The sequence below is a fragment of the Lemur catta genome, chromosome 1 (genome assembly GCF_020740605.2).
Source record: "Lemur catta isolate mLemCat1 chromosome 1, mLemCat1.pri, whole genome shotgun sequence".
NCBI classification, from domain to species: Eukaryota; Metazoa; Chordata; class Mammalia; order Primates; family Lemuridae; genus Lemur; species Lemur catta.
In genome coordinates, this window is record NC_059128.1 from 171561891 (window position 1) to 171589339 (window position 27449).

The 27449-nt window shown below is 39.1% G+C and overlaps 2 protein-coding genes and 1 long non-coding RNA gene across 4 annotated transcripts in view; 1 reads left to right on the forward strand and 2 right to left on the reverse strand.

Moving 5' to 3' along the window:
• Nucleotides 1–4318: 4318 nt before the first annotated feature.
• On the forward strand, nt 4319–17201 carry MRPS22 (mitochondrial ribosomal protein S22). Of its 2 annotated transcripts, none has more exons than XM_045539253.1 (8): nt 4319–4521; nt 7191–7354; nt 8449–8613; nt 10684–10827; nt 11151–11234; nt 12651–12796; nt 15801–15909; nt 17003–17201. In XM_045539253.1, the coding sequence occupies exons 1-8, from the start codon at nt 4350–4352 to the stop codon at nt 17096–17098; spliced, it is 1080 nt and encodes a 359-aa protein (XP_045395209.1). In that variant the 5' UTR covers nt 4319–4349; the 3' UTR covers nt 17099–17201. The 2 variants fall into 2 exon arrangements, with proteins under 2 accessions (XP_045395209.1, XP_045395198.1); XM_045539242.1 differs by having other exon boundaries at nt 4324–4521; nt 7188–7354.
• Nucleotides 7424–9407, reverse strand: LOC123629892. Its single transcript, XR_006732362.1, has 2 exons — nt 8874–9407; nt 7424–7760 (listed from the first exon to the last, which is right to left on the reverse strand). It is a non-coding gene; the product is annotated as an uncharacterized LOC123629892 (long non-coding RNA).
• Nucleotides 17202–17664: 463 nt separating the features above from the next.
• COPB2 (COPI coat complex subunit beta 2) overlaps nt 17665–27449 on the reverse strand; it is a 29946-nt gene continuing 20161 nt past the window's right edge. The window contains exons 13-22 of the mRNA XM_045539238.1: nt 26278–26421; nt 25542–25672; nt 25079–25286; nt 21741–21851; nt 20545–20759; nt 18995–19087; nt 18725–18905; nt 18487–18555; nt 18266–18337; nt 17665–18018 (exon numbers count right to left, since the gene is read on the reverse strand). Of these exons, the coding sequence (XP_045395194.1) occupies nt 17923–18018; nt 18266–18337; nt 18487–18555; nt 18725–18905; nt 18995–19087; nt 20545–20759; nt 21741–21851; nt 25079–25286; nt 25542–25672; nt 26278–26421 (1320 nt within the window). The 3' untranslated portion in view covers nt 17665–17922. The remainder of the gene's footprint in view (nt 18019–18265; nt 18338–18486; nt 18556–18724; nt 18906–18994; nt 19088–20544; nt 20760–21740; nt 21852–25078; nt 25287–25541; nt 25673–26277; nt 26422–27449) is intronic.

Here is a 27449-nt window from a genome sequence, read left to right on the forward strand (position 1 = left end):
CAGCTCTCGGGAGCAGGGGAGCCAAGTGTCATCTATTACAGATCATATCCACGATGGCTGTGACATAAGGTGTTGCTCTGGGCCCAAGTCACTGTGGGGGCAGCTGGGGTGGCAGGAAGGAGCCCGCTGCAGTGCCTTTGACATTTATGTCCCTGTGCTATAGGACAGAGGGTCTGCCTGTCATCACAGACAGATGTAGTTTGGCCTCTGGCAATCATTTTCTATTTCGAGTGTTCAGTTTGGTGTAGAATTGTAGTTCAGTGGATGCTACCAGAAGAAAAGACAGTGTCATGTGGAAAATTGGAGATGAACTGATAACTCCAGGCTAAGAGGAACTGATTCATCCACCCCCACCATCTCCCCATCTCTTTTGGGACACATTCTGGCTCAGGAGACAGTCCATGTAATTTCTGGAAGTCTCAATGTGTTTTTCACCCCATGGAACACATGTGCAACAGAGTTTTTCCACTACAATAGCTGCCAGAGACCTCAGAGTTTAGCTTTGTCTCCGCATTGAATAAACTGGGTGGTCTCAGGCAAGATCCTTAACTCCAAAGCCTCAGCTTATGCATATAGAAGATGGGAATATTGGTGCCTGCACTGTCTGTCTCACCAATTTGCCATGAAGATCAAAAAGACTGATAAGAAGACAGTGGACTCTGAGTGAGAGGAAAGGGGGTCGTGCCATCACCATCCCCAATATTGTTCAAGGTTTTCCTGCTCAGATGCAGCCTTGCACAGTCTTCCATGCTTTCAAATGTTTTCCCTCTACCCCTGGAATTATTAGAAATAGTTTCCTGGCTTGCCTTCTGCCCTGCTACTGACTGTCCCACCTCTCAGTGGGCAGCACCCCACCCATGTGCCCAGCCCCAGCAGACACTTCAAACTTCTCACTCCTGAAGCTCCCAACGCAACCCTACCTCTTCTTGGCCAGTGACTTTGCTTTCCAATGCTCAGAAAAAGAGGAGTAGAGAGGAAGGAAGACACTCTGATTCCCTCCCCCAAATTTAGCCACATGCCATCTTTAACTCCTTACCTTCTGGTACCAAGGCTCCTTCCCATCTACTGGCAATATCTCTACTTGGAGGATTGTCATCCCCTGAAGCTTCCTCCATCTCAAATCATCACTTGTCTCTTCTCATTGCTGGCTCTTTGCTTTTTCCCTTAAAACCAGTCTCTCCTCGGCACACAAACGGGAATTTTGGCCATGGAATTTGTGTTTCTGTAGGAACATGTAAACGATTTGGACCCTGAACAGAGGGAAGGGGGAAAAAAAATCGGAGTGAAGACAAAAATGAGGCAGATGTGCGTCTTCGGGGAGGCTTCTAGGATACGGTATTAGAGACCATGTAGAAGTTGCAAAGGTGTTGCTGGAGACTGCAGGGATTCTTGAATTGTCTAGACTGTCACCTTTCTCTCTCCATACCTCTCCCTGACTTCTATCCCCAAACCTCATCTTGAATTCTAAAAGCTCAGGTAAAAACCCTAGTCTCTTTAGGAAAACAAAAGTTTAGACCCTGCTAAATCACTGTCAGTTGAGTAATTGAGACATCACTATACTTTTGTTTTACAAATAATAGGAAGCCATTCTTGCTCTGCAGAGCTGGTAAAGGTATGACTTGATGAATCCTACCTGTAGCTGCAGCCAGACAGTCTTGGGCTGTCAGTCAGAGGGTCATCTTTCCACATTCTCCATGGGGAAATAGGACCCCACCCAGGTCAATCAGCTTTTCTTACCGGGAACTTGGATTTGATAGAAAGCATGTATGGGAACCAAGTTATTATGACAGCATCCTCCTGGAGAGATTTCATGAGTTCTTGCCTCTGAAGCCCCTGGATCTGCCATCCTTAAAGTACTTCCTAAGCTTTGGCTGTTAACTTTTGGCTGTTCAACTTTTCCTTTAACTCTGAGATATTTAACACTCTTCCAACGACTTCCATCTCTGTCTTACTCGGGAAAAATTTGTCTGTTGCGACCAGAGAACCTCTGAATACCTTCCTCAGAAAGTAACTGACCTTAAATTCTGAGAAATACATTTAAAAAAAAGAAAACATAACCAATTTATTGCCACACAACCTTCTTACATCCCCTTTATGAAACACCAGGAATCAGATCCTGAAAGTATTTTATTCTTAAAGTCTGCAAGATAAGTATTATCATTATACACATTTTGCAGGTGAGGTACTGAGGCTCTGAAAGATGTGGGCATCTGCCCAAGGTTATAGCTAGAACCAGGAATCTTTGTTACTCCAGGTCAGTAAAACTCACTGTAGACCAAGTAAAGGAGATTAGTGAAAGGAAAGCAGAAAGCTCTCTGGCCAAGACAGCACCTTTCTTCATCTCTCTCTGCACAATCTCCTATCCTTGTTTCTGAATATCTGCTCCATTTTCCCGACTTCCTCTGCAGACTGGCTTTCTCTGCTCACTTATCAGTAAGCACATCATTGAAAAAGGCTGCTTCCGCCCAAACTCTGAATAATTATTTACTTCAAACTTTCACCATCAATTACAGTTTGTATAATATGTATCTAAGTCTGAATTATTGAGAGAAAATCTATTTGGTGTCTGTTCAGATGGGAAGGCTGAAAAATGTCCCCCCACCTCTCCCCAACCCCAAAAGATAATTATGTCCTAATCTCTGGAACCCATGAATGTTACCTTATATGGAAACATAGTCTTTGCACATGTGATTAAATTAAAGATTTTAAGATAAGGAGATTACTTTGGATTATCAGAGTGGGCCCTAAATGCAATCACATACCTCCTTATAAGAGGGAGATAAACAGAGGGAGATTTGGCACAAACAAAAGAGAGAAGCTGATGTGAAGATGGAGGCAGAGACTAGAGTGATGTAGCCACAAGCCAAGAAATGCTTGTAGTTCCCAGAAGCTGGAAGAGTCAAGGCACAGATTCTCCACTAGAGCCAGAGCCTCTGAAGGGAGCAAGGCTCTGCTGATCCTTTGGTTTCAGCCCAGTAATACTGATTTCAGATTTCTGGCATGCAGAAATTGGGAGAGAATACATTTCTGTTATTTGAAGCCACCAAACTTGTGGTAATTTGTTAGAGTAGCCACAAGAAACTACTACATCAACCAATGGATTCATTCCTCCTGAAATAAGTGTTCACCCATTGTCCAATCAGCTGTGTCTGGGGGGATGTTTATAAAAAAAGCACAGCTGCTGAGGCCTGCCCTCTCAGCAGGGGCTGTGGGAAAGTAGTAGATGGTCAATTCTCAGGAAAAAGTCATGGCTAAGAGAAATCTGCCTGCATTCTGCTACCACTCCCTGACACTTGCTATCGCATAGGTGTGAGAGGAAGTGTTGGGAAGAGCAGGGCAGCAGTCATACCCAAATAGGTGCCAGACCTATCGCTTCCCCTGTCACAATCAGGAATGAGTTCATAAACAGCATTCTTAATGAGGAGTGGGGAAAAAAAAAGAGATGAGGTTAGAAGGTGAGTCTGTTGGTTCCACTAATTAAAACAAGTGTTTACTGAACAACCTTCTTTTGCCAGGCCTTGGGATATGCTTAGTATAGGCACCAACCTGTATCTAGGGAAGGATAAGACCTGCACATCCTGGACAGTTGGGAAAGAACAAAAAGAATCATTTAGTCAATCATTTATTCAACAAATGTTTGCTGTGCACATACATATGCGAGGCTAGGTGATATTGCAATAAGATCTGTAGAATCACTGTCTTCATGGGGTGAGAAAAATAAAGAAGCAGATGAATGAGCAAAATAATCACAAATTGTGAAAAGGGCTATAAAGGAAAGGAGCAAGTTATGAGACAGAATAAGATGGATGAATTGGTGGTGGTGGGGTGGTGGTGGTAATCAGGGCTTGAAATCAGGATTTAGATTTGGGGTGTGTGTGAGAAGTTTGGAAAGTTGAATAGGTAGGATTTAAACCTGGGGATGGGAGAAAAGTTTTGGGCATGAAGTAGAAATGTATTATTTAGAACCATACAAAAGAATAAAAGGCCCAGGTAAAATTGCATAGGGGTGTAAGTGTTAACTTAAGCTCTGTGCGTAGGGAGGGAGACGAACATCTGCTTGTGAATAAGCAGTTGATCAGTGAAACCAATTTGATGGTGAGCACATATGGCGCTTATTTTTCCATTCTTGGGATACTTCATTTAGTAGAATGGGTTCCAGCTCCATCCAGGAAAATGCAAGAGGTGCTATATCACCATTGTTTCTTATATATTCTTTATTATATAAAGGCCCGGAAGGCTTCCGCCCTTCCCGCCCTCAATTAGACTACATTTCCCAGAATGCCGCACGAACTAGGCGAGAACAGGAAGTCGCTCCCAGCCGCTGCCGGCGCAAGTGGTCTCGGGGAAACATGGCGACCCTCAGGACGTCTGTGTTGTCGTGGAGCCTCCTGAGAGGCTCCCGGGGTTCGGAGCGGCTCTGTTTTCGGGTCCGAACCCAGTCCCGGCCCGATGCCCTGCTCCAGCCGCTCCCCCCGCTTTTCGAAGTGGGGCTGCCACGCTGCCGGTTCGGCTCCGAGGCGGGTAAGTGATCTGCGGGCCGTTCGCTGGGGCGTTCTCCCGGGAGACCCAGAACCCGATTCCGGCTGATGAAAACCACGCGGCGGCCCCCGCGGCACTGCTCGCAGCGCGTCCTCAGACTTAGTCGGCTTCTTTCTGTACCTGTAGAGTTTGTCATCGCCTACATTTGTTCATTCACTCACTAAGCCAGTAATGCCTGAGTCCCGCTCCTCGCAGAGCACAGTGCAAAGCTTAGCGGTATGGCAAACTAATGCTGACACGGACTTTTTCCTCGGGGAACTCATGGCTCGCTGGGGAATTGGCAGTGCAGTGTGACTCGGGCTGAGATAGGGGACGCGCGTAGCAGAGGCACTCAAACTGGGTTCCTGGAAAATATGACCAAAGCCAAGACCTGGTTAACCATGCTAAGGAGAAAGCAAGAAGCATTCCAAGCAGAGGGGACAGCATAAGCAAGTGTCCAGAAATGAGACTGAACGCAGGTCTTTGGGGGTAGGATTTTGGTGGTAGGATTGATGAGGCCTGGCTCTGGTTTTGGATTTAGTTAAAAGGAAAAATCAAGATTGTTTTTAAGTTTCTGGCTTCAGCAGTTAAGTGGAGGGTCGTCCCATTATACCAAGATGGAGGAGATTAATTATAGGAACTGGGTTTCAGAAAAACGGGGGGCGAGGCTGGCCTGCGGGAGGGTAGGAGTAGATAAGGTCAGGAGATTGGGAATGCAGGCGGAATTAAACCTATTTTGGACACATTAAATTTGACCTGCCTGAACAACAAAAACATAGTGAGACTCTGTCTTTTAAAAAATTTTTTTTGGGAGGTTCCTTTGAGATCCAGGTATTCAGCATTCAGTTAGGTATAAATTGAAGAACATCGGAATACAAATGCTAACTAAAGCTGGGTGAATGGGCGAGATTGAGGAGAGAGTAGTGCTGAACACCTACTGTGTGCTGGACACTCTGAGGGACCCTAGGTGCCCAAGATAAGACAGGGTTCTGGTTTTCAGAGAGCCTGTCATCTAGTGGGGCACATAGTGATGTAAACAGGCCACCTTAACTTCTTTTCTAAGTGATGTTGGAAGCCATTTGTGAATTTTAGGCTTGGGCATGATCTTAATTACATTTTTAAGAGATTATGCTGGTTGCTCTGTGGAGAATGAGCTGTAGTGGAGCCAAAATGGAGGCAGGGAGGCTAAGTCAAGAGATGAGGATGGTGCTGACAGTGGGAAATGGAGGATTAAAGAGAGATTTATGAGGGATATCGATCAGTATGTTCTGTGTCAGTGTTTTTGTTTTGTTTTGGGGCTTTTTTTGGTAAAATGGGGATAATGGTTATTATTTACCTCATGGGGTTGTTGTAAGGATTAAATGTGATGTAAAATATTTAGCTCAGTAAGTACTGGCATATGGTAAATATCTAATAAATATCAGCTGTTATCATTACTGTTATTACTGCTGCTACTGGCTACATCTGGAGAGTAAGAGCGAAGTTAGGAATGACTGTAAGGTTTTTGGCCTTAATGACCTACTGGGTGGTGCTGAGATAGGGAACAGTAAGATAAGCAGGCTTGAGACAAGAGAAAGTTGGTTGGTTTTGATTTGGCGATATTTAAGTGCATGTGAGATGTCCGTTAGGTAATTGGATGGAAGATGATCTTGGCCAGAGATTCAGATTTTAGAGTTTCCAGAATATAAATATAATTAAAGTCCTGGGAGGCTAAGAGAGATCATCCAGTGAGAATGTTTGAAGGGAGAAAAGGACATCGTTCAGAATCCTAAGGGACACCAACAGTTAGTTACAGGACTGGCAGAGGAAAAGGTGACTGGGAACAAATAGCTTCTTCTTTTTCTTTCCTAATGGAAATGGAAATAGAAGTTAGGCAAAGGAATAGGCAAACTGCGTGAGGCAGACCTGAGATTTGAGTCTCTTCTCCTGTCTAAGCCTCTTTTATGACACCACATGGCCTCTTTGGTATCATGTCCAGTAATCCAAGCCCCTCCTAGCTGCAACCCCTTAGCCTAGAATTTCTTTCTCTTTTTTCTCTGCCCTGATGAGGCCCTTGGGAAGCTTTCTTGACCCCGTCATGCCTTTCTCTATTCCCAGGCTATGTTTAGTTCCTTCCTCTGCAGTCACACAAGCCCCCTTGCTTCCCTTGTATATAGCACTTTGAGGAGCACCATGGTAGATTGGGAATGATCTAGACTCTAGAGCCAGACAAACCTTGGCTTAAATCACAGCTCTATCACTTAATAGCTAGTTGTCTTTGAGTAGGCTTCAGCATCCTCATTTATAAAATTGGGATATCAATAGCTATTTTGTGGGTTGTTGTAAGCATTCCTGAAAATGTATGTTATGGTTGGCATATAGGAGACAACTCTGTAAACGTTAGCAACCATTATAATTATCATTATTATTACATTAATTACTTTTTCCTGTTGCTTCCTCCAATAGCCTGTCATGGCAGAGGCTGAGTCTTTATCATCAGTATAGTGATTGCTCAGTAAATTTTAAATGAAAGAATGAATGACTGAATCTCATAAGTATTATTAATAGCATTATGCAGTGCCGAGGTAGACATTGTGCTAATGGTTCTTATTGTTAAGTTACTTTTCTATTTAGGAGTCTTGTTGGCTTATCATTTTTGCCAGCTTCTTATTTACTAAAGTCTATTTTAGCAGAATCTGGTAACTCAGAAATCAAGAAACCTACATTTATGGATGAGGAAGTTCAAAGCATACTCATCAAGATGACAGGCTTAAACTTGCAGAAGACTTTTAAGCCAGCTATACAAGAGCTGAAGCCACCAACCTATAAGCTAATGACCCAGGCACAGCTGGAAGAGGTATGTGAATGCAGGCACATTGTTAGAATACCTTTCTTTAAGGGGTTAAATAAGATTTCCAGAGGGCCCTCCAGGTGCTTATAGCCTTTATTCCACAGTTACTAGTGAGGGAAAGTACCAGGCACAGAACTGAGAACAAAAATCTTATAATAGGCAAGTAGGGAGTGTGGCCAGAATTGAGCAGATTAGGGCAATATGGTCAGATCTGGGTGTCCAGAGAGTCTTCTCTTTGCTCTCAAACCAGCCTGAGCATCCTTCCTTTTCCCTGCCTGCTCCAGCTTCCTTCCTGGAGAAACCTCTGCTGTGAGCTGCCTTGGGGCTGAAGCATTGGTGAGATTATGAGATCCTGCTGAACAGCATCCTACTCCAGGCATCATTGTCTTCCTCGAGCCATGGGTACTCAGTCCTTTGTGGAAAACACTTTGATGTATGAATATATGAAGTATTAATACTCTTCCTTCTGATTCAAAAGTAATTTTTAGTGATAGCCAAAAATTCAAATATCTAAGAGTAGATCACATGAAGTGTGAAAGTCCCCTTTTCACCTCTCAGAGGTAATCACTGTTAACAATATGGCATGAAGCAGTATAGTTAGTAGTTAAGAGCATGAGCTCTAAAGTTGGGTTGCCTGGGTTCAAATCCCAGTGTTGCAACTTCTTAGCAATTTATTTAACATTTGGATGCCTCTCTTTTTGCTTCCATAAAATGGAGATGATAACAATAGCACCCAGCTCATAAGATAGTTGTGGGCATTAAATGAGCCAAATACATTCAGAGTATTTGAATCATAACTGGCACAGAGTAAGCACCCAATAAATGCAATCCTTTATTTCAGGCAGCTTTTGAGACCTGGCTCTATCAGAGCATTCTTTTGCAGTTTTGATAACAGTTGAGCCTGTAGCTCTCAGCCACACCACAGAGGCAGAGACCAGGGCTTACAAGTCCAAGTTTGGCTTTTCACTCACTGATAGGTGGCTATAGCTTATTTTCTTTGCAGTTTTTAGCATTTTTTCATAAGTATCTGTTTTTGTCAGATGATCCTTTTGGTATGTAATCTTGTGGCTTTCCTCTAGAAATGTTTTTTATTTCATTAGGCTACAAGACGGGCAGTTGAAGCAGCTAAAGTACGATTAAAAATGCCACCTGTTTTGGAAGAACGAGCACCAATAAATGATGTGTTAGCTGAAGATAAGATTTTGGAAGGAACAGAAACAACCAAGTATGTGTTTACTGATATATCATACAGCATACCACACCGGGTAAGTATATGTTTAATTGCAAAATGATCTTTGTTTGAAATACCATGTGGGGATGGGCTTGAGGGACTATGTGACCTGGCTGTCTCTGATGCTTCCAAACCAGAATTCCTTAATTTCTTATGGATTATAGACACAGTATATTACACATTGACTGCAAAGAGACAGAACAAGGGGTATAGAGACAGATAGAAATCTACCCCCAAACCACAAATTGACAAAAATCTACAAGGCAATAGGAGAAAGAGATTCTTTTTGCCTACGTTAGACTGATTTCCTTAGCTGAAGCCTTTTGAGATGATGGAGTGTTTCTGTCTGTAAATTCCTTGATGATGCCAAGAAACTCAGCCTTCCAAAGGATTTTCTTTCCACAGTTTTCAGTAAGAATGACAGATGTTTCTCAGATAATTTTTAGACATCACCACTTCATCTGTTGTAGTTGTTATTCTCTGGCTCTTCTTTCCTTGATTGCCAATAACATTCTGGCACTTAAAAAATATATCAGTTTGGTATTTGAGCCTTTGTAAGCAAAGAATAAAGAGAGAGTAATTTATAATTCAGCCCACCAGATACGTTCAAATACTATAGAATGCTAGGTTTGGGAGAAGGGCCACCCCATATTACTCAGTCTTTTATACATATATGGTTATGGTTAGAAGACAGGATTTGAGCTATGTTCATGTCTGTGTACCAGCCATCTGCATGCCTGACGTAATGAATAAGGATCACAGAATTTTCATTAATTAGAATTTTTTTTGTGCAGTGCTTTAATATATGTTTGCAATGCTATAAAGTCTGGTTATGGGAGCATTTTATAACTTAAAAGGGAGAAAAGAACTTGGAATTCAGGTTTCTCCAATTACCAAAATCCTTTTGAGGAAAAATTGTGTTATTTTGGCTTGTTATTTTGGATCTGCTGTCTTTTTTCTATTTGCAGTGCTTGATGAAAGTTTTAATTATACTGTGCTCAGAACACAGAGACTCATATAACCTCTGAGAAGTTGAGAGTCAGTACTATCTTGTTAATTGATACATTATTATCAGCAATGTGCAAAGCTTCATGTATGTCATTGGGGGTGTTGCAAAGAATTACAATGCATGTTTTTTGCCCTTTTTCAATTATATGACAATATGTGAGAAGTGTCAAGAATTGTGCATGTGTTAAATTGCCAGTTGAATGGTATTAACAGTGGATGGAATTCAGAGGAGAATTCCATCGCCTGGAATTTGGCAGTTGGAAGAGTGGAGAGACCGGAGGCAGGTGGACCAGTCTTGGTGTAGAATTAAGACTCTGCATTCTTGGGTTTGTTCCTTTTATTCCAAGGACTGTTTTTTTTTTTTTTTTTTTTTTCTGACACAGAGTCTTGTTCTGTCACCCTGTCTAGAGTGTAGTGACATCATCATAGTTCACTGCAACCTCACTCCTTGGCTCAAGAGATCTTCCTGCCTCAACCTCCTGAGTAGCTGGGACTACAGACCTGTGCCACCATGCCTGGCAAATTTTTTCTGTTTTTAGTACAGACAGGGTCCCTCTTGCTCAGGCTGATCTTGACCTCCTGACCTCAAGCAATCCTCCCGCCTCGGCCTCCCAGAGTGCTAGGATTACAGGCCTGAGCCATCATGCCTGGCCTATCCTAAGGACTTTAAACATAGATTATAAAGTTGTAAAGTCTGTTTAGGTGAGACTTTAGGATGAGGAAATGAAATAATTTGAAAATGTCTTATAGTACTTCTTTGCTCTAAAATGGATTTAGATGAATCTCAGATCAGCTTTTTTTTAACTAAACCATTTAATAATGTCTTGAACTCACATTAGCACCATAGTTGGTGCTTACTAAATACTTTTATTTTAGATTTCTGATTGTCAGATTCACAGCAGTGATTAGTGAAGGAAGTGTCAAACCTTGCCAAGTCTTTGAGGTTTAAACTTATCATTGAACTCATATGCATGATTGCATTTTATGTTGCCTAGTTGCAATTTATATTGTTGATTACAAATTATTCTTATAATGGGACACAAGAACTAAAAATAATTCCTCACAAACTCATCCTTGATTATGTCTCCTATTTCAGGAGCGTTTTATTGTCGTCAGAGAACCAAGTGGCACATTACGCAAAGCCTCTTGGGAAGAACGGGACCGAATGATACAAGTTTATTTCCCAAAAGAAGGTCGTAGAATTTTGCCACCAATAATTTTCAAGGAAGAAAATCTTAAGGTGAGGTGACTTGGGTTTTATATTTTAGAGTTAGTGGTAATTTCTTTGTTGAACTAGTTGGCTCTGGTGCTACCCAGCATTTGGCCTTGTTAAACACAGATAAAATTTCTAGTGGTAACTTGACTAGGGTTTCTCTCTCTTATAATTGGCTTAGCTAGGATTCGAATCTGGGTATAACAATTACAAAGCCCATGTTATTTCTTTATGCTTCTTGATAAGCACAGATGTGGCCTATATTTGGATGGGCAGGCCTATCATAGCATCGGGATGAGTGCTGAACTTTTGTATTCTAATCTGATTCCAACTTTGCTGTATGGTTTTAGACTATGTATAGCCAGGACCGGCATGTTGATGTCCTCAATCTCTGTGTTGCCCAATTTGAGCCAGATTCTGCTGAGTATATCAAGGTACGTATATTTTATAGTTTCTAAAATATAGGCTTAAGTATGATTATGAGTAATACTTTTAATCTAACACAATGAGTTTGGTTGTAAGGTTTGATACAGGGGAAACAGAAAGTCTGAGAAATCTGTTGAGTATAGATGTGTGCCAGACATACATATTTTATCCTTGTATCAATCCTTGATTAAGGATGAGGAAATTTAAACTTGAAGAAGTAAGTAGCTTGCTGAAGGTTGCATAGCTAGTAAGTGGTAAGGTTAGAACCCAAACTTCTGACAAAGTTTATTCTCTTTTCAATTTACCATATAAGAACAAAGTTATTATATTTACTAAAATTTGCCAAAGTACAATGTGTATATCATAACTTAATTTAGTAAGTATTCATTAGTACCTTCTATGTTTAAAGTATTATTGTGGGTAGTATAGGTGATACCATAAACTAGGATAGGGTGTGCTCTGTCAAAGCCAGCAGTCCAGATATGATTGTGGAGGAAGGGTGCTAGGTAAATATACAGATAATTATCTCCTTTGGCTTAAAATGCTAGCCACTAAGAGAAGGTTACAAAGTACTGTCAGGAAAAGCTTCATAGGGGTCTTAAAGAGCATTCCAGAAGGGCAGGGAACATTGTGGCAGGTGGAGTTGGACAAGGTGTTTCAGGTATAGAGAACAGTACGAGCAACAGGTAGGAAATAATGAAGTATGCTTGAGGAATGGCCAATCATCTGGTTTGCTTGTACACGCAGTGTGTACATAGGGGAGTGGCTTGACATCAAGCTGGAAAGTGGATGTGGCCATATCACCATGATCTCTGGTGCTAGGGTGAGGAATCTGGACTTTGGTCAGCAGGCCTTTGAAAGCTGTTTAGACAGAGGAATGCCCTTATCAGTCCTCATTCAGGAAGATCAATATGGAAGGAGAACTGAAGGAACATTACTTAAGATGGAATGGGTTAGCTGAGGGAATAGGATGATGGGATCAGGGAAAGGGGGAGTAGTGAAAATATATTCTTGATTTCTTTTCTCCCCTAGTGACCAAGAAATGGGTGATACACTATTTCCAGTAGTCTATTCATATGTAAGAGGTCCTTAATAAATAGTGCTTGGCTGCTGAAAAGTAATTGATGTGGCTATAAACGTTTGGTAGAACTTGTTCCAGGCTGCCACACACTTCTACAGTGGAGAAGGTACAGATTTGCTGTCATTTAGGCAAGCTCTTCTTACTAGAACTCTCCATCCCACCTAAGGTGGATTGTACAAGGAATGGTTTAAATCATACCTATTGGTTAATGATAAGGAGGCAGCTATATGTAGACCTGGTTTTACTTTCTTGGGCAGCACTCATGCTAGTCAGTGTGTATCGAGTAATGCTGCTCACTTCTTTTTATTTTTAAATTTTGAAGACTTGTATTTTATGTGGATAGGTTCATCACCAGACCTACGAAGATTTAGATAAACATGGAAAGTATGACCTTTTGCGTTCAACAAGACACTTTGGTGGAATGGCTTGGTATTTTGTGAATAAGAAAAAGATCGATGGTTTGCTGATTGACCAAATTCAGAGAGATTTGTAAGTATGATCTTATTAAGTAAAAGAACAATTCTTATTGCCCTAATGGTTCATTTGTATTTAAGCTATGATATTTTTCCAATGCTAATAGTGTGTTGCCCAGTGAGAAACTGAAGCTTTCACTTACCTCAATTTATATTCTTCTAGCATAACTCAGTTTTCCCAATCTTCACTTTTGTCTTGCATATACAAGCGTAGATTCTTTGAAAGAGTAAGTGGCTTTGGATCTGTACTGTATACCCTGAATATTTACTTATCCAGGGCTTACCAGTGCTCCTGGGTGTCAGTGAACTTTCCAGATACACAAAGGGAAATTAAATAGGAAATGTAAAGTAGACATAAGCTCTGGGGGGTGTTTGTTTTCTGGCAGAACTATTTCTAGGGCTTTTCAGTAAAAGTCATCATTTACCTTATGAAAATACTTTTGCTTTTGATATCTCATGCTTTTGTAAGATTTTTAGGGCATCAAAAAGTTTTTCAAAGTAGTGTGAAACAAAGAATGTTTGTTTTATTTTAGTATCAAGCTGGTGTGCTCCCAGGCTTCTAGCTGAAAATAATAATTGTACTTTACAACTCGTGATAAAACTGAAGACCAGTTATTTTTGAGCATCTTTCTATCAGTTGGCTCAGGAAGGGCAAAATGACAAGGAATGGCTGTAGTAAAAAAATCAACTTTCCACAAAAGCTCTTGCAGAACTCTAAAGTCTGAACTACGGGAAGAGGGTTTAGTGATTATTGCCACCTTCAGACTGTTAGTTTTGACTCAGAGTATATCCTACATACATTCATGTAACCTGAATCATACACACAAAGGTAAGGCATTTCGTACTAGAAGGTTCTACATGCATTGCCTTAAGAACTGCAGCCCACATTTGGAAACAGTATATCATTTCTCTTAGAAACAGCATTCCTAACGATAATTTCCAGGCCAGCCTGTTTCACCAGCATGTGTAGTGTAATCCAAATCAGAAGGCAGAAATAGACCTTCATACCACACATAAAAAGGGGGCTGGTGGTGATAGAAATGTCCAAATGACTTGCCTTTATGTGTATTATCTCCTATGAATGAATTCTTTACTTAAAAGAGTTTCTCAGACCAGCCTCAGCAAGAGCGAGACCCCGTCTCTACTCAAAATAAAAAGAAATTATCTGGCCAACTAAAATATATATATAAAAAAAATTAGCCGGGCATGGTGGCGCATGCCTGTAGTCCCAGCTGCTCGGGAGGCTGAGGCAGTAGGATCGCTTAAGCCCAGGAGTTTGAGGTTGCTGTGAGCTAGGCTGACGCCACAGCACTCACTCTAGCCCAGGCAACAAAGTGAGACTCTGTCTCAAAAAAAAAAAAAAAAAAAAAAAAGAGTTTCTCGAATGTAATCATTCTGAAATTATTAAAACTGTTTTTATAAAATATTAGAACAACATAGAAATGTTTAAGTTTGAAAATTAAAGTTCTTTATTGAGTTGTACTAATATAGGATATTATAGTATAACTTTACCTGCTGTGCCTGTGCAAAACCTCCCCTATGGTAATTCTGAACAGGACGGTGAGCTTACTGCAAATCACAGGCTGGACAGTAGAGGGTGCATAACCTCACTGAACAGAGCGCAGGCCAGAATTCAGATTCTGCACGTTTATTTCAAACTCAAGTCCCACTGTTTGTTTTGAAACCCTTTTAAAGTCTTTTTGAAAATATAAATTTGCTGTTAATTTCAAATATGGGTTGGGTATTAAGCTAAATTTAAATGGTTCTGTAGGAGATTACACTTCAGCCTGAACCCAGTGAAGCTCTAAACATGATTCTAATAGATAGAAACCTAGTTAAGCTCTTTATAGGGCCACATGCCTAAGCTTGAAAGGGAATTACTTTTATCTTTTATTGGGGAGGTACTTTGTTGTCATGTTTATTGGACTTTGTTAGATTAATAACAAGCACAATAGATTTGTAATGAACAGTTTTATCCCCCCCGAAAAGCTTTAACAGACAAGCAGCTCTGGTTTCTCAGCTTTCCCAAGATGGCCTTTAGGGTAGATGGCCCTTAGGGATAGGCCTAGAGCATTTCTCTCGGGTCACCATGGCTTATGGAATTCCGTACATACTCCCACTGTCACCCTGCTCTTCATTGCCCTTCAGGTAATGGGAAAGCAGGGAAGATTAAAGAGTGATAGCTGAGGTAGGCTATCAACTAGAAGCCAGCAGCTCACTAAGTAAGTATATATGGCAGAGCCTCAAAATATGAGCATTTTGGAAGGGTTATTTTCATATTACCACCTGCCCCCCCCACCTTTGAGGTGGCAAATGGTAAGAAGGTATCATTTGAGAAGGTAGTGACTGTTTGGTTTGGGGAAGGCTGGGAAGTTTTAATGTTGATAAATATTGCATAATTTCAGATTTGTTTTACTAAGATGCTAATTTTTAACTATGTGTTCTGTGAATAGTCAGATGGCCTGTAGTCTTTCCTTGGACTCCTAGAGGGCCTCTTGTAGTGACATTTATCTGCTAATTTAGTCTTGATGAAAATTTGTTAGCAGATGTTAGTAAAGACAAGTAACTTTGAGATCCCTGTGACCACCAACCTCCTGCTTATGGGGATGAAGTTGTATTTCTGTCCTCTGAGTTGGATTCGATTATTACATGCTGGTGAAGTAGGCTGGCCTGGAAATCATCAACCATTAGGAATGTTGTTTCTATGAGAAATGGTGCTCCATTTCAAAAAAGAATACAGCCACATTGGGAATATATTCACTTTCAGAAACTGGGTACTTTCTGTAGTGACTCCTGCCCTACCTGCCTCACAGAATCTGTGTGAGGCCTAAATTAGTCAATTTTCCTGAAAATGCTTTTGAAACTATAAAACTGAAGGCTCCTCAACCACCCAACACCTGCACCCCCCAGCCTGAGGAAAGTCTGAAATGCAATTTAGTTTGAAGTTGGTGCACACTTTTATAGGACTATGATGCAAATGAAGAAAACCCCTGGGTAACATCAAGCCCTTTCGTTCTCAGAATCGATGATGCCACCAGCTTGGTCCACCTGTATCACCTACTCCATCCAGATGGCCAGTCAGCTCTAGAGGCCAAAGATCAGGCTGCTGAGGGAATAAATTTAATTAAGGTAAGGGTCTTTTTCCATATAGGCTGTTTTGTGGTGGTAAATGAGTTGGGAAAAATTCATAAGTGGGTCATATTTAATGGTAACTAAATAGATTTGTGAATGTGGAGCATTTGTGGTCTCAAAAACATCTGAGTGACTACTGACTACAGTCCCCATATTTCTTCAGCCTGGACAGCAGAAACATGGCATGGAGGTGGGGGAAGAGTGCAGTAAAGTAGGGCAGGTGGTGGGCATGGTGGCAGCTGGAGTCCAGAGAAGTTTGGATAGGTAGGGCAGCCTTGTTCTTTGGAGCACTCGAGAGGCCGAGCTGTATCTGAGGTAATCAAGTCCCCAGCAGGACAGGGTGGAGGACTAAATAGCACATATCCTAAAGAGCAGCTTGCCAGGTGACATCAGGGGAAACAGGTGCAAGGAGAGAAGAGGATGGTGCTTGGATACTACAAAACTTAGTTGTATTCTCACTTTGGAATTGTACATCTCTTAAGTCCATGGTTTTAAGTGGATTGAACTATACCTGCTGAGAGATGAGATGATTTTTTTCAGGAAGGGAAAGGGAGATGAGTTTATAATTTCATCTCCTCTAATGCTCAGAATAGACGTGGTATTGTGGAACCGGCTTCTATCCCAGTAATATTTTTTGCATACTTCAAAACAAGGCTTACTGTAGATAAAAATGACCTGTGATGATACACTAGGAAGAGTAAACTGCAGTACTAATCCTAATCTTCTTTGATAAGCCAGATAAAGCAAAATGCCTTTGAAGAAAACATTCTTTAAAGTTAGTTTTCTAACACTTCTAATGATTTTCATTTTGGTCTAGCAAGATGTATGTTAGGGCCTTAATTTTTTTCTGAGAATAGGCTAAAAGATGATGGCAGCCATATTATGATACTTTTGGTGTTTAGAATTAGTACCGCTTGAACTGTGTTAGGTACTGTTTTTCTGTTTCTGTTTTGTTTTGTTTTATAACCAGAAAAAAACATTGTGAATTTAACTGTGACTCTTCCGTGCTAATGATGTCTTAAAATTGACAACTTTATACGTAGTGTGTGTCCTATTGCTTTAAAACTTTTCTTTTTTTTAATTTAAACAGGTCTTTGCAAAAACAGAAGCACAAAAGGGAGCATATATAGAATTAACACTGCAAACTTACCAAGAAGCATTCATTAGCCATTCTGCAGCTTCCTGAAATCGTTTTAAAATACCTTTTACTGACTACGTTTCCCTTTGTTAATATTGAACTGAATGTTTAAAAATGTGAAGATTAAAAGGTATTGATTTGTAGTTCTTTACACAGACAAAAACCTGTAACCCTGTTCACTTGCCTAGGCTACAAGGGGATAATTGAGAGATATATTTGAGGGCCTGGATATGAATTGTTTTAAAAAAGTCCTGTGCATTTCTGTTTTTCTGTGACCAAATAGGTTAACAGGTAATTTAGACAGAACGCCACTATTAATAAGGTTAGAGGAACAGATTTCAGAAATGGGTAGCTATTAGATAATGAACTCATGCCACCCAAGCTACAGACTGAGGGGAATGATGCAATGAGACCAAAAAAAAAAGGTGGGAGGGGAGTTTAGAGAATCACAGCATGGATATTTAGTTATAAGAAAAATGTGATTGATATTTGAAAATATAGATTTAGTTATGCAAAGAAAAGAGAATATGGGGCCAATTGCTAGTTTGGCTCAGCTTTCTCAAACTAGAAGCCTATTTTCATTATTCAGACAGGAAACTGAAGTATCTTCATTCATTCAAAAGGTTTTATGCAATATAGTCTACTGACAATAGGAAAAAAGCCAAAGCCCACATCCACGTTTAACTACTTAACAAGGAGGACATAGTGATTTAAATGCTGCATATAAACTCTTAAGGAGGGCATTATGCTCCCAGTAGTCCACAGCATTTACATATAAAAATCTACAGTTTCTCCTAGTCCAGAGTACTGTGGTCAGGGTGATAATACCTATACATAATAATGATCTGTTGAGTAAATGGAAGACATTACGTTCAATCGTCCAAAATATCTTCATCCAGATTGATATCTGTTGTGTCAATATCTTCTAATTCCAAATTATCCAAATCTACTTCTAGTTCAAGTAAACTCTGTAAACAAAAGGAAGAGGGTGATGAAGTCATATAGTATTGTGTGAAAGAAAAGTTATCTGTGGTTCATGATCCAAAGTGAGAACTAAAATTTTCTCACTAGTCAAAAGGGGACCGTCCCACTTCAATGCCCCTGCTCTGAAACTGATTTACATCGCTTAAGCCACAGAGGCCTATATATCCTATAGATATTCACAGGGAAGAGGGGGGGGGGCGGGGGGAGGTTTGGGTATGATATCTGACCTACCTTTTCTTCTTTCTTGGCTGTGTGGGAGGCTACAATAACTGGAGTAGGAGAAGGTGGTTTCTCATCAAGTTCCTGAAAGCCAAAATGGTGATACATATGAAAATAAAGGAATTTCCTCAGGAATTTAAACTTTTCCCCCAAGAGGAAGATGATCAGGCTTAGAAAGTGGGAGGTGGTAAAGTCAATCTCAGCCAAATTATCACATGAAGTACTCTACTGACCTGCTGAGCTGCAGATCTGGAGGGCTGAAAGCCTTTTGCCTCTTCCATAACATTTCTCTCTTCATTTGGCTATGAGAGAATAAAACAATGATAAAATGAGATATTTTGAAATCATAATTCACCTATGAACCTGGCCTTAAATCCCAGATATTAGCTCTTAGCAGCTCAAAACCTGAAGGTATGAAGGCATTCCACCCTGTAGTCACACTAAATGAAGCTTGGCACCCCAGTCACTCACCGTGACAAGTGGATATTGTTTGGCTGGCCACAGATCAGCATGTGTTTCCTTCACCCATTCTTCAACAACAAAGGCTTCTTTTAATCCAGGGAAAAGATTTTCATACTCTGTTGGGTCAGCAAGGGATTCTGCTGCTTTCTGATTGACTTTTGACAGATTCTCTCTCCAGAGTTTCACTACCCTGTTATAGATATCATGGAACCAAAGAGAGACTAAGTAAGTGTGCTCTGATTTTATTTGAAACATTTCTTCCTAAAATTAAATCTATACCTTGAAACCTGACTGGGTAAGTAAGTTCGGGCCAGGAAGGCAGCTTCTGGCAGCCGTCCAGTTCTAATCAAGAGCTCCAAGCAAGCATCAAGCCTAAAGATTAAAAAGGAGAGGTACAGTTACCAAGAATAAACACTATAATACTGGCACTTAACAACATAAACAAATGTGGATTTAGTGTTGCAAAGCCAAAATTTTCCCAACCCCGACACATACATCTCACATCTGTCACTGAGCCATTACTTAATTAATGGTTGTTATTTAACAAAACCAACAGACTCCAAGGGTACGAGGATAAGAGCTTTCTGACCACTTTCAATCTACTTAGTTTTGAGAACTTGTAAGAAGAACCTAAAGGGGCTTTTCAAGGGGAGCTAAGGCAGGTTAGATTATCACATTTTAAGGGCTTCAGCACATATGCAAGCGGAAATTCAATTTCACAAGTGGGACTATGTAGGGCAGTGTCTCCAGCATAGGCTGGGCAGGCAATCCAGTGGTGCTCAGCAGGAGAATACCAAAGTATCCATTTTTTCTTCAATTTTTAATTTGTTTTTTTCTGTTGCAAGTTTTATATAGCAGATAATGTGTTTCAGAATTCAGATTTTTTCGACTTTACAAAGGTGATATAGCACAGATACTCTGTTACCTAACATTCTCAGCATTAAACAAAAGCCCCAAATATTAATATTTCTGCAATAATACATGAATATTAAATGCGATTAAAAAAACCATGTGGCATAAAAGCAACTAAAAATAGTATGTCAGAGTTCAGGTTTTGCCATCAAATTTGTTACAAAAAACTGTTTTCAAAAACTGTTTTCAGAATAATTCTGGGTTTCTGAATTATGGATAAGGAATAGTGGACCTATTACAGGTAGCTAAATTTATAAATATATTCACATGTATTGGGGTATACATTCCAAATTTTATGATGAAGTATGGAGTTTTTAAAAATAAGTATGTAGGACAAGGTTAAACACTTTTGTATTTTATTTCATAAAACAGCCAACTAACATCCAAATGCTTTGGATTGCACTAACTGTGAGACTTTAAAATGTGACATTTTTATGCTTTTTGGTGGGCTCAAATCTAAAAGTAGCTGGCATCCTTATCTTCCTTTCTATTTTTGCCATAAATAGATCAAAATTATCCAATTTGGGTAAAATCACTGCCATTCAGGTACCAACTGGAGCAGCTCAATACCCTCGTGCAGTCATAAAAGAAAATGCCTTGCCCGTTTACTGGCAGGACTATTGAGAAAGGGGTTTAACATTTCTCCCACTTGAGCTCCCTGAATAGCTCATTTACCTCAAATATTTACACCAAATATGCTAAGAGAGACTCCTGCTGAAGGTGCCACCAAAGTAGCACTGTCCTTCTCTGATGGCCCCCACTATTCAACACCTTCAAACCATCCTTCAGTTCTCCCTCCAGGGTTCAGGAGGGTTGATTTTTCACATTCCTCTCCAAAAACCATCCTCAAAGTCAATGTAGAAATAACTGCTTTTAATCACTATACTCATCAAGGTCTTTTTGATTTTAATACTTACTTGCCCTGCAAAAAGTAGCTCATGAATGCCACATTATTTTTGCCATCTCTCTCCGCACCCTCTGCTAGCTTGTTCACCATACTAGCATTTCCAGAGGCAGTGGCCAAAAGCAGCAGACCCCCATAATCCTGTGCATGGTGCAGGCACTCCTGGGCTAGGCCAAACTGACATTTACTAATGGCAAGCTCAGCAAGTTGTTTCCACTTCTGTTCTGACTATAAAAAAGAATTTCTAAGTTAAGTCAAAATATATTTGGAAATAAACATTTAAATTTCCAACATCATTATTCTGTTAACGTGAACATTACTGTGTTGACAACAGAAGATATATGTATAGGGAGAGCCAGGCTTGTTAAGTTGGCTCTATCAATCAAAATAAGAATGACATTACAAAATGTATAATAAGGAAATGGAAATTATTCACATATACAAAATGAATTCAAACACAAATCAATTTTAATAATACATGAATTATCAACCCATTTTATTTTTGTTAATTACATAGTGAAACTCAAAACCATCTAACTAGAGCTTCAAGGTAATTATAATTATTTTTAATAAGTGATTTAATACCACTTCTTTGAAAGAATACAAAATTGTTTTTTATGTTCTTAAATATTTAACAATATTATCTCACTTGTAGCTTCTCAGAATAAAATAAAACGCTGTATATTTTGATGATCTTAACATCACTAAAATTTATTTTGCACATCTGAAATTAGCTTACCAGTAAATGCCAGACTTAAAACCACAATTGAGAGGCCTCAATATACAAAGATCTATAGAAATATCATTAAACTGTCTTTCAAAAATGTCAGAACCCCTTTTTAAAGCCAACAGCTTTCTTGCTAGTTTGGGATATTGGCAAATTACTGCTTTATCTGTACTTTTAGAGTTCCCAGACTAGTTTACCAACTATTTTACATCTTTCCTTCTCTTGTAAAACAGATCTCACTTAAGATAGGAAAATGATTTTTCTTAAACAAATTAGAGTGCTAAGACTATCTCCAATATAATCCATGTAATTTATGCAAAGATTAACACAGTGCACCTTTAAGAAAGACCAGAGACCATAACCTCACCAAAATGAGTCACTAATTTGCATTTGAGAAAGCTTTAATAACAACACATACTAAACACATAGAACTACCTACTGACCTTTCCATCAGTTGTGAAAAATCATGAATTAGTACATACCTCTGCTTCTACTGCTAATTGGTATGCAATCTTTAACTCTCCAAGTTGAAGAGCAAGCTCAAAACGATGCTCAGGATCTGTGGATACTGTAAGAGCTTGCTGCTTGAAGCCCTAAACAGATTAAGAGAAAAAAAAAATACATGTATGTGTGTGTATGCATATAAAAATGTGTATATGTATTAATAGTATGTCTATACAGTGTACACACATCCACAGAGCAAATCCTCCACTTCCCTCTAAAATTAAAAATACCTTGCTGACATAGAAACCCTACTACTACTTAAAACGAAAGTGACAGTTAACAAAATACTCTTTAATAAGAAAACAAAAAAAGTCATTAAATTAAATGGTAAGAGCAAATCTGGCAGAAAAAATAGTCACATAATGCTTATTGTTTTTTAGGGTAATGGAAACTGGCCAATGCTAGATAAACTCAAGTAAAACAACTAGTAAGTAAAATGAGAAATGTAAACAGAAATGTCAACAAGAAAGGAATTTTAGAAAGTTGATTGAATAACAATCATTTCAAAAGAAGAAAACCAGGCACAGAGGTGTAAACTTAACTGTTGGTAATCTACTCATCTGGGCCTTAGAGATCATCTAGTCCAATCCCTCACTTTACAGATGAGGTTACTGGCAGTAAATGGGCAAAAAAAGGGAAGTCAAATATAAAATTTTGCAATTTTCTAGTAGGTCATTTGGCAAACATTTTGTATTCAGGTCCAGACACCGGTCAGTTGTCATTACCTATGCCTTTATTTATGGTCTCATGACCAGTTTATTCATCAGCAAGTATCCTAACCTAAAGGACAAGATGTCTAAAATTTCCTTCCCATGCTCCATTAAGCTAACAGGAATAAGCCTTTAAACTAACTATTATAATAACTAAAATTAGCTTCTCTCATAAGACAAAGGACTAATGGAGTCTGCCCTAGGAGCAAGTTTTTCAGCTGTAGGATTGTGGTGTGTTGGATAAAAATCTCAGGGCTAGTTTACCTCTCATCAAACTGAGGAAGAATGCTCAGTAATGACATGATCAGGATGGAAGAGCTGGATAGCTTTCAAGAGTTCTGTTTGGCTAGATCTTCAAGATGGCTTTATCATTGTATGTGTATGTGTTTTTTAAGCTAGTCAAGCATGGTTGTGGGGAGAGATAATGTTAAATCAGCTTAACAATAACCCACAACCTCCGACCAACTTATCACTGTGTGTGAAATGTATTAACTTCCCAGATTCTAAATAATCTGAGTTACTCCTTTTTTTCCCCACTGGCACTGGTGCAGACAACATAAAACCCAAGAGTGGAAGACGGAAGATTTTTAGAACTCGACAAGTATAGGCAAGGGGAAAGCAGAGATGAAATGAGATGGGCTAAATATACACACGTTGGATTTCCCCTAAGTCCCCACTAAAAGGATTTTTTTTTAAAGCCATGAACTCCCAAAGGACATACAGAAAGGGAGAAGAAACATTACTAACAAAATTTTGGAAGCTGGAAGGTGGGTAGAGGAGTATAAACACTCTGTTAAAACACTACAGAAAAAATCCTAAATCCAGAGTGAGGACAGCATAGAAACAACCTGATTCATACCTCAGAACCCCCAAAGGTATCTAATGAAGGGCAGTACTAAACAAACAAAAAACTGCCCCACAAGCAATTAAATAACCCAGATCCACTCCTCTTTCTCCCACCCCATGTCACACAAAGACAAGTTTATTCCTTGGAGAGGGTAAACTAGAGGGCATCCAGTCTAGGAGATACTCAGCACACCTGTAGGGAAGAATATTGAGTATCAAAAGGAAAATAAGAGTTATGAAAATAGATATATAGACTAAATGAAATACTAAATAATCCAAGCTGTCTTCTACTCAGCCTCCAGAATGATGGTGATTGGGGAGCTTCTCTGTAAAATCTAAACAACCCAAAGGGAAAGACCTAAAGATACTAAAATGACAACTCCATGAGAGCTGTATGTCAGCTAGCACAGTGCCTGGCACATTAAGTGATCATTAAATACATTTAATGCATGAAAAGTCATTAAATGCATTAGATGAAAATATTGATGTTGAGGATCCCTAATCAAATGGCCCAACCACATCACATTTTGTGAAATCTGTGCCTCCCGCCCCCCAAATTCAGATCTTTTAATTTGCTTCTTGGACCTCCGCTCTTAAATAAGGGCCCAAGGATCATCAGATACCCAAGGGAAATCTCTAACAGGAAAGACAGAGATCAAAACAAATCAATAAAAGCAACTTGAAGAACGCATACCATGTAAAAGAAAACTTTAAAAACTAAAAACAAAAACCAAAAAAAGAAACACATTATCAGATAAGAGAAACTTTCACCTATAAACAAGATGATCTAAAAAGTCAGAGAATAACAAAATAAGATAACCAGTGCAGGAAGTTCAACATTTGAATAATGGTTCCAGAAGAAGAGAACATAGAAATCGAAGGAAGGATTACCACAGAATGATTCATGAGAATCTCTCAGAAATGAAGGACATGAGTTTCCCATTTAAAAAGCTCATCTAATAATATCCACAGAATGAATGAAAATTGACCCCTATGCCAAAACCCACCATCATTAAAACATTTCAGAACAATAGGGACAAGATCCAAGAAGTTTCCACAGAGAAAAAACAGAATACCAAGAATTGGGAATAAAAATAGCAGTGGGGTAAAAGAAAGCTAAACCTTTCTTCAATGGAGTAGGAAGTCAGAAGAAATGCCTAAAGCTGAGAAATGAAGAAATAGCTACACTGCTTGCTATAAAAATGCACATTATTACTTAGAGATATGGAAATAAATACCAAAAGAGTTAGGTTAGATAAAATAATTAAAAGTATTTACCTCTAGGGAGTAGGAAGCAGAGAAGGGAGGGCTGCTTTTTCCTTAAGCCTTACAGAACTCACTTTATGCTTTGTGCATACATAGCGTATAACTTAGATTAAAAAACACTAAGAAAAAGCCATGTTGCTAATAATGAATTTTATGTGTTATTTTACCACAATTAAAAAAAAGGCAGATGGGATAGAGAGAAAAATGTAGTATAGGGAATGAAAATATTAAGACACTGGAAAAGAGGTGTATAGAAGAGGAAGACTGGTAAATTACCTCCAATATTTAAAGGGGGTACTAAGAACATTGAGAAAGGAGAAGGAAGTGTATAAGGAGAGTGCACCATATGCTGTAACAAGTGCCTTAAGTTTACGGAGAAATTCCATTGTCATAGGAAATCAATGGTGATTATGAAATTAAGTTTTTCAAATCCATACTAACATTCTTTCATATTGCTAGTTTTAAAAACAAAAAGAAAAGAAAAAACCTCTTACCTGCTTTTCCAAAAAGTGTGCAACTCTGGTCCTCTGTTCTTTTGGAATGGTAGGAAGGACCTTATCAGCCATGCTAAAGTCCCTTCTCATGACAGCTGTCTGGTATTCTAGGACTGAAACCAGCAAGGAGTAGCTAACAATGTTCAATTCTTTATCCCCAAGATAAAGCCTGTTGTCTTTAGGAATATAGCCCAGGAGATACATTGTCCTATAATAGAAACATAAAGTAAATTAGAAGTAGGCTCAAATCTGAAGTTAAACACACACAGACACCACACCCCAACCTGCCTCTTGCTCTAAATCTTCCCATTTGATTGATGCAATTTTGGTTAACGATAGGCAACCTACTAAAACTATAACATTTAATCACCCAATTGTTGCTATTAATACAAGCCAGCAACAGATTCTGTTTAAAAAGCACACTTTAAAACTTTAGGTCAAAAGCAAAATCATACTCAGTTACCTGTCCAAGTGGGCAATGGTGACTATTTCTCCTCCAACATAATAATTTAATCTGTTCACAGAACTTGTGTAAATGAAACAATCGCCTACCCACAGCCCTGTTTTCACAATTTCCTGAATCTCACCAAGAACCTGCAGAAGGAAAATAAAGATTATTATTACCTTATCCAACATTAGAGATCTGTCAGTAACAAAAAGGGTGATAAGGTCAAGTAAGGAATGCAAAGTAAAATCCTATTTCAAGAAAGAAAAATCTTTCCTTAGAATTTCTCTCTTCTTTCTTCATTTAAGAATAGAGTCTCAGGTTAGTATTTATAATGTGAAATCTCATTGTTGGGTCAAAAACCTCCTAATTCACATGAAACTGGAATATTAAGTATTTCATAAAATCTTCTAGGACATCTCCAAATGGATGGTTTGTCTTTACCATTTGGGAGCTCATTTAAATCTCTATGGCTCAATAGTTTTCGGACCAAAACAACTACAAATTTCCTTATGGAAAGATACCAAAGTAAGTTTAAAGATTCCCTAAAATCAAAGCACAAATTTCTTTTAAATATATTTACTTTCAGATTCTGATCTCTGAGCCAAGATTTTAATTTTCACATTTCACCAGAACCCCTTAAATGCTTAGCCTCCCCAAACCTAATTTATAATGAAATGTTAAAATCAGTGAAGTCTGTTACAAGAATATAAATCATTTTAAAACAATGCTAAAGTTGTGCTGATGCAATTACCTCAAAGGCATCTTCAATGCCATCTTCAGTTACTCCCTCATGTGTTTCCTGTGCAGCCAAGACTTTTTCCGACAGATACTTAAGGATAAAAAATGATTCCTCAGTGGCAATACAAACTAGCTCTCCAGAGTCTGACCAGAAAATCTGCAACATGACAAAAACGCAGACAACTGATTTGGACTTCTGAGTGGATAGGACAAACTACATACACTTTGTTTCTTAAAAGATTTATCTTCTTATATCAACATAATAAGTATGCACTTAACAATTTTATGTAGTATATTTATATATATATATTTGGGAAGGTAGACAGGGCAGGGCTGTTCTATTTAGCCTAGTAACAGAAAGACCAAAGGGAGACAGGAAGGACGTCTGTCAGGAAACACTGGATGTGCTATAATTTAGAGAAGCAGCAGCCTATTCCCCAATTGCTCTAGAACAGTGTATCTCACCCTTTATTTTCATTATTACTCACCCTCCCTAGGAGCCTCTTTAGACATTTTTTTCCTAATCACCTCCCCCAAAGAAATTTTAATACCACAGATATACTGGATATCTGTTTATACATATGTGATACACATACATATACATCTCTATGCTTCATACATAAACAGAGTGAGTTTTTTTCAACCCCCCCAAGAACCAATTTTTGCCCCCTTGGGGACACTATTGCCCCCATTGAGAATGCATGCTCTAGAACCAGCCCCCAGGGAGACTGGTTTGTTTTCAAAGACAATTTCCTGACAGTGAAAGCTGTCAAAGTAGCAGGCAGTTCTAAAGGTAGAATACTTTGTCACTGGAGACAGTCACCTGAAGTTTAGGCAGCCATCATCAGGTAACATAAGAAAAGGTTTTCTAAACTGTGTGGGAGCTTCTCTAGCCTTTCCAAGTCAAGAATTCCCTGATTTGGAAGTCTTCAAAGTATGCTTTTAAAAAATGTATTTAAAATATAAATAGCACTTGGACTTTGTACAACTTTTTATACTTCCGAAAATATCCCATGTCTATTGCCTCATTCAAATACCACAATCCTGATTTTCTGAGCAATCCTGAGGTAAATGGCACTGTGTTCAATACAGTAGAACAGGACAGCAGGGTAAAAGACACTTCTTGGCCTCAGGGAGCCAGAACTCACCACAAAGATAAACATTCCAAAAACAACAATGGATGGA

Coding starts and splice junctions, on each gene's coding strand:
- MRPS22 (XM_045539242.1), top strand. CDS start 4,350: ATGGCGACCCTCAGGACGTCTGTGTTGTCGTGGAGCCTCCTGAGAGGC. Junction 4,522..7,187: donor CCGGTTCGGCTCCGAGGCGG/GTAAGTGATCTG, acceptor AGTCTATTTTAG/CAGAATCTGGTAACTCAGAA. Junction 12,797..15,800: donor GACCAAATTCAGAGAGATTT/GTAAGTATGATC, acceptor TTTCGTTCTCAG/AATCGATGATGCCACCAGCT.